The sequence below is a fragment of the Pogona vitticeps genome, chromosome 4 (genome assembly GCF_051106095.1).
Source record: "Pogona vitticeps strain Pit_001003342236 chromosome 4, PviZW2.1, whole genome shotgun sequence".
Classification (NCBI taxonomy): domain Eukaryota; kingdom Metazoa; phylum Chordata; class Lepidosauria; order Squamata; family Agamidae; genus Pogona; species Pogona vitticeps.
In genome coordinates, this window is record NC_135786.1 from 104,377,382 (window position 1) to 104,388,238 (window position 10,857).

The window sequence follows — 10,857 nt, forward strand, 5'->3', positions numbered from 1 at the left end:
AGCGAGGGAGCCATGCGAATCTCCGGAGGTAGGTTGTTCCAGAGGCGAGGAGCCACCGCCGAGAAGTCCCGATTTACTAAAACATTCAGAGGAACAACATTTCATTGTATACTCCAGGAGGAAAATCAATACTGTGGAAGCAGACCAGAATGGTGACTTCTGAATCCAGCAACATTCACTGTTGTTGGAATAGAGAGGACTGATAAAACAAGCTACAAAACAACTTCAGGAGCAAGATTCCAGACAGTAAATTGGTATCATGCAAAGCAGCCCAGAAATTTGATTTCTGAGTAAGACAGCCCAGCAAAATCCCACATGGTCAAGGACATTCCTCTGATACAGGAGTATCTAATGAACCATGGGTTCTTAACCTCACCAAGGCTGATGAAGCTTTCTTCACATAGGGGCCAGAATCAATATTTCAGAGGCAAAGATTTATTTGTTGCCCAACAGAATTTCTACAATCCTGACTAAGGCGAAACTGATTGTCTGCACCTTAAGTACCTCTCATGGGTAGCTGGACTTGTCATTTCTACAGTTCACATAGTACTTTGGGCCCTATTTCATCCCAGGACCTTTCAATGTGGGCTTCAGCCATATCAATGTCAGCCAACTCTCCACCTCTATGTGTCATTCTTCTTACCCATGAAGGAGAGGCAGAGTCTTTTATGGTGGGCCTCCAAACATAGTCATTCCTCTTTGAATTCCAGAACAAAGTTCTAGTAAGTTCAGATGCACGTCTAACAGGGTAGGGAGCTATTTGCCTGGATCACACTGTCCAGATATCATGAAACCCATCAGACTTCACACATAGCATCAAACAGTCTCTAGAACTCCCTCAATACTCAAACCAACTTCCTCAGTCGAAAGGAAATTCTCCCTATTGACCTCTTTGCTATCTTAAGTACCTTAGAAATTGACATGATTTTCCCAACAAACAAGCTGACAGTGTTTCACCTGCCACCAGTTTTTTTTCTAGAGGGCATCAACACTCCAGAGCCCCCATGGCATTCAGGTCTCCTTTATCTCTTTTTACCTCTTCCTCTAGGAAAGAAGATTAGAATGAGCAGTCTTAGTGGTTCAGTCCAGGCCAATAAAACACTGGTTCTCAAGGATTTAGAGGTTAGTCATATGTACCCCTTGGTTCCTATTTTTGTCTCAGGATTTGTTGATATAAGCTCCCCTTTTCACCAGGACCCAGCTTAGCTTCACCTAGCCACTTTGAAGCTGAATGGAATGCCTTAAGAGTGATGGGATACTGAGATAAAGTGATCTCTAACTCATGGCTTCCAGGTGTGCATCAACCACCAGAATATATGAAGGCATTTGGAAGATTTTCACCACATGGTTCAAAGGGAGGAATATTGATCTTTATCCACATTACTATCCTTCACAAAACCCTAGGTAAAAGACTCTGGCCAGCAAGGCTAGAGTGCTCTTGTCAATTTTCTCTCAGCCGGAAGCATGCAAATGTCTGCACAACCACACCTTAAGTAATTGCTCACATCAGCTGCCCAGTTACCCCCCTCACCTGTGTACCATTTTGCAAACTGTAGATTGAATGTGCTACTCAAGGCTCTCACATGTGCTCCCTTCAAGTCTTTAAAAGACATTTCACTTTGTCTTCTGTCATACAAGGTGGCTTTCTTGGTGAGCCATCTCAGCTAGACAGGTGTTGAAGCACTTGGCCTTACTCATCCCAAAACATCTCTGCACATGCTGTAAGGAAAAATGTCACTCTTCAGTTTGAGTCCTCCTTCATTCCCAAAGTTTGCCATCTCATCATTCATCCCAATGAGTTTACTGACATGAGCCAATGATGTCAATCCTCGTTAACATTGATCTGACTTAGCAAATCAGATACGTGACCTATAAGCCTTTTATTTTTAAAAACAGAATTAACTTCCCAGCTGGGCCTTACCTCAGGTGTTGTGTGTGCATGTATGTGTGTGTGTGTGTTTACATAAGAGCAAACTAAGCCAAATGTCTAACTTTCTAGGCAAGAGGCAGCCAAACTGCTCCTGTGAATTTTACTGGAGATGTGAGATGGAGGGAGGAGCTGTTAAAACTTTTCATTCTAAACAGATGCATCATGACAGAGGAATGTCTCCAGACCAGACTGCTGGTCTTGAAGATAAAAGGAAGATATTCCTACTATAGTGACAGGGAGGAGCAAAAGGTTCCCCCCCTTGTGTGCACAACAAACATTGGGCTGTTGGTTTAACAGTTGCGTAAAGAATTCTGATATAAAACCTATCAGTCATTCTCAAAACATTCATTTCATTTCAAAGTTCATGTGCCTCACTCTGGTAATTCTTCCTCCTGTCAAGTTGCCATATTAAACAATTAAAAAAAAAACCCACAGCATGATTTTCAGGAAAACAGAAACAGGAAGATGTTTGGGATACATTAACAGCCAAAAGGAAGCATTCTGTATTACAGAGCTCTCAGGCGCAACTGGGCCATGAAGAACTTGCTGTTCTTTATTGTCCCATTTCTTCTCTGGACCTGTTCTGCTTCCCCAGTTGGTAAGTTATGAAAAGAATTCATAAGCGTCTACTGAGGGAAATGGCTGCTGCAGCTTTCCCAATATAAGCAATTGAGTGAAATCCAGTGTCAGTCCCAACTAGAGGGGCATCAGTTCAGTGTGACTCTGCTAACATTTTGCTTCCTCTTTTTCTGAATGCCAGCCCTTTCTAAATCCCCACATCTGCTACACACAGTTTTGTTTCACTGACACACTGTAGTAGAAAATGAGATTCATAGCACAGTTTGGAACATTAACTATGTTGGGCTACTAGACATGTTGGCTGGGAAAATCTGGGTTTTGTAGCCCAGGAAATTAATTTTGCCAGCCTCTGCTTCTTGATCAGCATACACAGATACCTCAATCTTTGATTGAGGGGTACAGACATTAAGTGGAGTAAGTAGTTTGAAGAGCCACACTGAGGTGTATGCATGTGAAATTATTCATAGAGAAGAACATTATAATTTTTGTTTTGTTCCTTCTCCATTTCTGTTTCCAGAAATTTTTGACATCAATAATAAGATCAATAAAATAATTAATAATATTAACAACAAGAACAAGATGATTCTAGCAGTTTATATTCCCTCTTCCTCTCTTTCCTGAAGGTTGTGGAAGAGAAAATGGAATTAATATTTCTGGACAGCTAAAAAAACATCATAGACTAGTAGGCAAGAAACCTGTTATTCATGCACACTGGTGTTTCATTAAATGGCAGAAATCTCAGCAGCAAATTGTTGCCATTTGAGAAGTTCATGTATTGAATTTGGAAAAGTGCTATGTTTGACCCAGCTAGCGTTCATTCTTAAGGGCCAACAAGGCACAAGTGATGAAGCAAGAAGAGTTACATTCTCCTTCTCCAGGGAATCAAGAGTTTGTAGGAAGTTAATAGACAGTTTGTGGTACATCTGCATCTAAAATGAAGCAAAGCATTGAGTTTGTGTTCTGTAGGAAATCCTAAGGCTGCATGGGTTTCCTCAAGATCTGATGCAGAATAAAAATCTGGTTGGAGTCTTAATGGTGTGAGTTTCCATTTACTCTGTGTGGATTGAACATGGTTAGAAACCTATGTAAAGAAAGGGGTAGCTGCTTTGAAGTTTCTAGAGAATCACTTGCCATTTTCTGTGTAGCAGAAATGATTTCATCTTGATTGGAACCTTCAATCATTCTAGAAGAACAGTATCTGTCCGATGGTTAGTTCTTTATTATGTTTCACTCCCATGTATATTTTTTAAAAAGTAATTATTTGAAGTTCTCTGAGAAATTCATAATCCTTTTTTTGTTGAAGTGAATCGGACTTGCCAGTCTCTTAAAGCTTAACTAATTAGTGTGATATTTTAGAATTGGAAACTTAGGCTGGACTATCTTCTACAATTTATTTATTTATTTATTTATTTGATTTAGATTTCATAGATTTAGATACAAAGTAATTTGCTTATGAATTAATGGGCAGGTGGGAATACAATGACAAAATATACTGCTACGTATAGTATTATGGTTATTTAAATATGTATAAAATAATCAACACCTATTTAAGAGGATTTTTATCACAAAAGGAGGAGAAGACTCATGGTTAACCATGTGAAAATGTTAAATTGCACAGATTATATTTCTTTATCTCTTCATCCTCATTTAAAGATACAATAGTAACAAGCTGTTGCCTGGTCATTCTGATTGTCCATTATTTTAAAACTTACGTACTTCTACTTTTCAACACTTCACTTTTTGTTACAATAAGGTGGATCAATTTACCAGCATGTGTTTAGATACTGCATTTTTAGCAGTATATAATCTAATATATCATTGTAGGAAAATGCAGTCGTCCACCTCCTGTTCAAGATGGAGACATTCTGGAGATGCCCCAGACACTGTATTTTACAGGTGCCAAAGTAACATACAAATGTCAAAGACACTATGTAATGAAAGGTTCTCCAGACGTACGGTGTGAAAATGGTCATTGGACAGAAACTCCAGTATGCATAGGTATGGGGAATGTCTATAATCTTTCACTTTTTTATTGTATTGAAGGTTGCTATAAATATGGGCCATTGTGGATTTTAGGGCTTGGAGCCTGAGTTCCAACTGGCTTCCCTTAGAATTCTGCTAGTAATTGGGAAAAGTGGGCAAATCAGTCATTTCTGTGATTCTTTCCCCTGCTGTCTTTGCAACTCAAGAGCGCTTCCAGAGCAGCAGGTGACATTGGAGGCTGCAGGGGGAAGTGAGAATAATGGAAAATCATTGCTGTACCCTTTTGGCCAGTGCTTTCCATGAACTGAAAGAACCCTTCCATTCCACTGCCTTCTATAAACAAAGAGGCCCTCCTGTTAATGGAATGGCCTACTGGAATGCCACTCTGTCACTACAACATCATTCTCCAGGTCCTATATTGCTGTAAATTGGGCCTGAGCCCCCTCAGAGGAGCTGGCAGTGGTCGATCTGTCAGGCAGGATAATTAGTGGATTTTGGGGATGCAAAAGGTACTTGAACAGAACTGACTCTTGGGCAAGCCCCATCAAGCAGAATGAGAGCTGATTAAGACCCGGGTCAAGGTTTTTCCTTTTCATCCGGTGAGAGAAACTTTCCCCTGAGTTTGTAAATTGATTTCTAATGTTTCATAAATGTTCTAGACAGAATATTCTGCTGTCAAAGAAAAGAGAATATTTTTGGACATAAACAAGTAGATGAAGGGGGGGAAGGAGGGATCATCCATATGTGGATAATCGTCATTCATATTCTACCAAATTTTATGGAAAAAAAATTATACATCAAAATAAGTGTGCACAAAATAACAATACCAAAGAGTCTGGAATCCATGTGCAAGAGCAGTTGATATCTCTATTAGACCACTAAAAAATCAAACAGCTGGTTTTTGATGACAGTTCATCTTTGTCAGACGGAGCACCAGATATTTAAGGATCACAAGTTCTTTTCCTGTTTTTTCTGGAGTCCAGGTGTCTTTGCTTTTCAAATTGAAGTGTTTCCAGTTTTCTTTGATACCCAAACAACTCTGCATAACACACAGCCTATTTCATACTCTCAAATTAAGACAGACCTGACTGACTTGCTGGCCATGAGCCATGATTCCTACAGGTGGCACAATGTGCTTCTGGTTATGAGTACTATAATTTGAGGAAGTACTGTATTTTGGAGGAAGGGCTTTGTATCTGTGGAAAACTATGTATTTTAAATGCCATGTTTAACTTCCAGGAACCCTAAGTGAAATAATTTCAGAAAGCAGGGTGCTGAAGGATTTCTGCCTGAGAACTTCTGAAGCTATCTCCAATTAAAAGAGACAGACATGAGACAGATAGAGCAATGGCTGAAATCTATCAGACAGCATCGTATTTTTGTATTGCATATGTTATATATGTCTTTAAAAAATGAGGTACCCAGTGTGGTATAGTGAATAGAGCAATGGAGTAGAACTCTGGAAAACATGGTTTGAGCCATGGAAGTTTACTGGGGGAGTGGAACAGTTAAACCAATCCTTAAATATTTCACTTACTCTGAAAACCCTATTAGGGGTCTCTGTAAGTCAGTTTCAACTTGACAGCACATAAATAAGTTTCATACATACTCTGCTAATATAAGTAAAAGTGTGCTGCTTAAGTAGTCTGTTTATTGCATGATAAACTGTGCATGGAATCTATTTTTAAACTGAAACTTGCACTGTTAAATTAAACTATAAAAGGTGAAATGACCTGTGTATTCCTCCAGTTCCTTGCATCATCACTGGAGAAGAGATGGATCAAAACCATATCCACCTGAGGTGGAGAAATGAAAAAAAATTATATGTGGAATCTGGTGAAGTTGTAGAATTTGCCTGCAAAACAGGTTATCAGCCGGAAGCGTCATCCAGTGTATTCAGAGCACATTGTACCGAAGGCAACTTGGAATATCCAAGATGTATGCAGGTATGTCTATTGTAAAGTAATAAAGAGAAATAAATGCCCTTCAATTTTTCCAGATCCTGAGATTTTACTTCCAATTGTAGCTGTGTAGGTGGTTGGCAGCTAACAAGTAAACAAGTACCGTATTTTTCCGTGTATAAGATGCCCCCATTTATAAAACGGCCCCACTTTTCTAAATCAATATTTCTTTCTTTGCAAGAAAGTGGAGGGGGAAAACCTCCTGCCTTCCTCCTACATTTTTGTTGCAAAAAGCAGCTTTCTCTCTCCAAATTTTGCAAAGAAAATGAGGGAGAAAGTGATTTGCAATGAAAATGTAGGGGGAAAGTAGGAATCGCTTTCCCCCTGCATTTTCTTTGCAAACCTGGAGGCAGAAAGCTGCTTTTTGCAACAAAAATGTAGGGAGAAAGTGGAAATAGCTTTCCCCCTCCATTTTCTTTGCAAAATGTGGAGGGGGAAACAGGGATCAAAGCACTTTGATCCCTCCTTACTTCCAAGTATAAAACGACCCTTAATTTTTCCTTCAATTATTTTAGGAAAAAGTGTCATTTTATACATGTAAAAATACAGTATTTGTTTTTGCTGAAATGCTACGTAACAGACTTTAAAATTCTGGAATCTCCTATCCTCCATTTTTTTTTATTATAGAAATTCACCACATATGAATAAAATCCATACATATAGTCTGCCAATATTGAAAGGCCACATCTGATATCCCTGTAGGCAGAATTTGAAAGAGATAACTTGACTAGGTAGAGTTAACATCTTAATTGCTGCTGTGCAACCCATTAATGACAGATCCATTTTTTTGCCATTGTATGAGTTTTTGTTTAATTAGATGTAGCAGTGGTTCATAGTTTAAGATATTAACTTTAGTAAATTGAGAGGGAACCATGACTCCTAACTATTTTATCAAAGAGCTGATTTATGGTGGATGCACACTTCAATCTACTTGTTCTGGTCCAGATTTTTTTTCAGGAATAGAATCAATCACAGGATAAAAATATATATATTTTTGTATTGTATATGTTATGTCTAACTTTTAAAAAGGAGGTACCTAGAGTAGTGTAGTGAATAGAGCAATGGACTAGAACTCTGGAAAACAGGGTTTGAATCCCCTGTCCTTATTTTCAGGCAATAATTAAAAGCTAATTCATAAACAATTGATTATCTTTTTCTCTATGGCACACATTTAGAAATTACCACAGACTGGAAGGAACTTGTAATTTATCTTTACAGTCATGGCAAAACAGAATATGGTATACTGTATTGTGCTCATGGAAAAATTAACACACCAGCTCAAATTAGTTAAACAGTCACATTCCCAGGATAACTTTTTCAACACATGTTTCCCTTTTATTTTTTATGTTAATAAAAATCAGAAGACTTATTTTCCATCTGTCTCCCATGTCAATAGATTTCAGTGGTGCGAAGGTTCTATATTGGATTATGAATTTCTGTTGAAAGACTGGCACTATTACTTTGTTTTTGTTTCCATGTTCTTTCAATAAAGTGGGGGGGGGGAGAGAGAGAGAGTAGCAATCTACCACATCTTCCTGTTCAACTGACTGCATTTTAATTCAATCTTAGAAAATTAGAGCTATAGAAAGGAAATCATATATGCAGATTATACAGATCTCTATCAAAAATAGCCAACCTTTTCAGACTTCATACCCACTTTGTAGCATGGGGACCCCATTATAATTTTGTTCTGCTCCATCTAATTATATTTCATCTTCTTCTTGTTCTCCCTCTTATTTTTTTTTAACTCTCCTTGGCCGAAATTCTGTTGGGCACAGTCTGCCTACTCAGCAGGAATGACAGCATTGTCAGCAGCAGATAGCTGTCGATTAAAGACTTCCTTTTTCAGAGTTGGAATGTGTGTGACTTCATTTCACTGCATGCCCTGAAATCAGAAATGTTCATTTTTAAATAAAATCAGTCTGCTGCTAATTAATGATGACATCATTCCTGTTGCACAGGACAATAGGATTTGGCCTCTGCTTCAAATTCCATTTTCCTTTCCTTCTCCTCTTTCTCCTCCTTTTTCCCAAGTTAAGAAAAGGAGGAAAGGCAGGAAATGTTGATAGTATTGCTAGTAAGACTTATTTTGCTCTGTTACTACTGAAGACCTGTTTACCCCGAGTCCGAACCATTTCTATCCTGAAAATAAGAATTATCCAGTACGTTTTCCAGAGTTACTAGACAGTATTGTGATTGTTGTAGATCCCCTTTCCATATATGCCTTGGTCATCTATGCACACCAAGATTTGGAAAATAAAAAAAGAAGACATCCTCCAACCCAATTGCTAAAACCATTCCTGCTAGAAAGTAATTTTTAGTCTCTACAAGACAACTGTGTGAAATGACTACTTAAATGACTGGACTTGTTCAAAACCAGACATGTCTTCAAAGAAGCAACTTGTGGTTGCTATTGTCTTTGCCATTATATTCAGCTTTGTTGAACGTGCCTATCTATAGCGTCTTACTGGTTCCTCTGTATAGCAGTCAATAGGATAGCACAGATGTTTTCAGATTTTTACTGTTTTTTTTGGTTGCAGCATAACCGATGCCTACAAAGCAAATAGGGTGAAATCTCATTAGTTACCTCCATGAGTGTAACACTGATACAGTAATTTTTGGTTGTGAATTCCTACAGATTGAGGAATCAGCGTAGACTTTGCATACAACAAATAATATCTACACTGACTCTGCATCTTGCAGCAACTTGCTGCTACTATTGTACCTCTTGCTTTGCATGGTGCAATGTGATAATAGGATTTTTGTACAAAGTTTTTTAAAATGCAATCTTTTGTTCTCATTATCTGTTTTATATTTCACAGGCATCTTGAGATTCATGGGAAGGAGAAACCTACAGCACACACTTTTAGCCAGGAATCGAGTCTTCTGAAATCACGGATCACTTATTTTTAACTGCATTGAATCAAAGTGCCTTTGCACATACTGTATAGGAATCGTAATAAGTAATAGTAATCCTAGAATTGCAGAGCTGGAAGGGAGCCTGTGGAGTATGCATGGATGGTGCATGCATAACCCTCATCAAGGAGACACAATGGGGAATTGAACTCCCAGCTTTCTTTTAAATGGATTGCTAAAGTGCTAGGATACTACAGTAATTGGGAAACTAGGGAACAGTTCTTTAACTCACAGAGGGGGTCTCTACTGTTCTTCTATGTACATTGGCATAGTTTTGATTACACTGTACTGTACTGAAAAAAAATGAAGTTTCCATCATGTTCTGTTGGAGCCACTGAAATTCCCATTATAAATTCTGTATTCTCTACTGTCTATCAATAAAGCATCTGAATTGTTTCAGGTACAATCCTGAATCTCTGGTTAGGCATGAAGCACTGGGGTAAAAATTTGAAATCATATCTGTTTACAACAGATTCCTGAGTCAAAATGTAACTTCTCCACTGTTATAAATTGATATCTGCCAAAATGTATGTTGGCTTTGTGTATCCATGATGGAATTATTTTATTTTTTTAGCTTGCGGTGGATGTGTGTCATTTATACATTTTTAAAAATGCATAAAAAACAAAGCATGCTTTTTGTTACTGATGCACACTGAAATGGGATCACAATATGGACTTTAAAAGGGCAGCTATATCACCTTTTTAATATGTTAATACCACTGCTTTGACATTTTTTCCTATTAACATGTTGGGTAATCATCATCCAGCCTCGGAGACAATAGTAATATTTGACTGTCTTTGTGTGGTTACCAGAGTGTGAGAGAAAACACCCATACTATTCACATAGTCCCAACACTTCCAGATGGGCATAGAGGTAAAAAAAATACAAATCAAGGAAGGTTACCTTCCTTTGATTGCCTAGTGGGAATTCTCATAAGTTTCACAACCAAAGGATTTTTGGTTGCTTTATATCTATTTTACCTATTGGATACCACTCAGAGGCTAGAAACAGATGTCCTATGATTAGAAAAGGAAAATCCTTAACTCATGAAAATCTCTGAATCCCAGCAGGTATTTCTACCATCTTTGGGAAAAAACAAAACAGTTTGCTTTCTATGGTGGTTGGTGCTGAGGATTTAAGAATAGTCTGACCTCAAAAACCACAAGAAACTCAATCAGTTCTCTGTAACATTAATAATGCTTTCAGTTGTAATTACTGGCTGTTTTTAATATCTGTTTCTAGCCTCAAATTTCTGAGCTGGAGCAGTTTCTAAATCTGGCCGATAAGGCCACCTAGAGTGGCCTTATAGGCCAGATGGGTGGGGTATAAATCAAATAAATAAATAAATAAATAAATAAATAAATAAATAAATAAATTTAATCAGTAAATATTTTCACTTTGCAAGCATAGCATAGCAGGGGCATTTTGCTCATTTCTTTTTTCAAATGTTTGCTTCCTCAATTTTTTTGTTTGTTTGCTTGTTTGTG

At 38.0% G+C, this 10,857-nt stretch overlaps 1 protein-coding gene across 1 annotated transcript; it reads left to right on the top strand.

Annotated features, from left to right (window-relative positions):
- The first annotated feature begins 2,332 nt into the window (after positions 1–2,332).
- Positions 2,333–9,775, top strand: LOC110091711 (complement factor H-related protein 2). The gene is made up of 4 exons (XM_020815929.3): positions 2,333–2,528; positions 4,334–4,507; positions 6,242–6,438; positions 9,276–9,775. Exons 1-4 carry the CDS (start codon positions 2,465–2,467, stop codon positions 9,282–9,284), a joined length of 444 nt encoding a protein of 147 aa, XP_020671588.1. The 5' UTR covers positions 2,333–2,464; the 3' UTR covers positions 9,285–9,775.
- The last annotated feature ends 1,082 nt before the right edge of the window (positions 9,776–10,857 follow it).

What these genes read in the sequence shown, in the direction of transcription:
- LOC110091711 (XM_020815929.3), top strand. Translation starts at nt 2,465, where the DNA reads ATGAAGAACTTGCTGTTCTTTATTGTCCCATTTCTTCTCTGGACCTGT. An exon ending in CTGTTCTGCTTCCCCAGTTG is followed by an intron (nt 2,529 to 4,333) that starts GTAAGTTATGAA and finishes ATATCATTGTAG; the next exon opens with GAAAATGCAGTCGTCCACCT. An exon ending in AGAAACTCCAGTATGCATAG is followed by an intron (nt 4,508 to 6,241) that starts GTATGGGGAATG and finishes GTATTCCTCCAG; the next exon opens with TTCCTTGCATCATCACTGGA.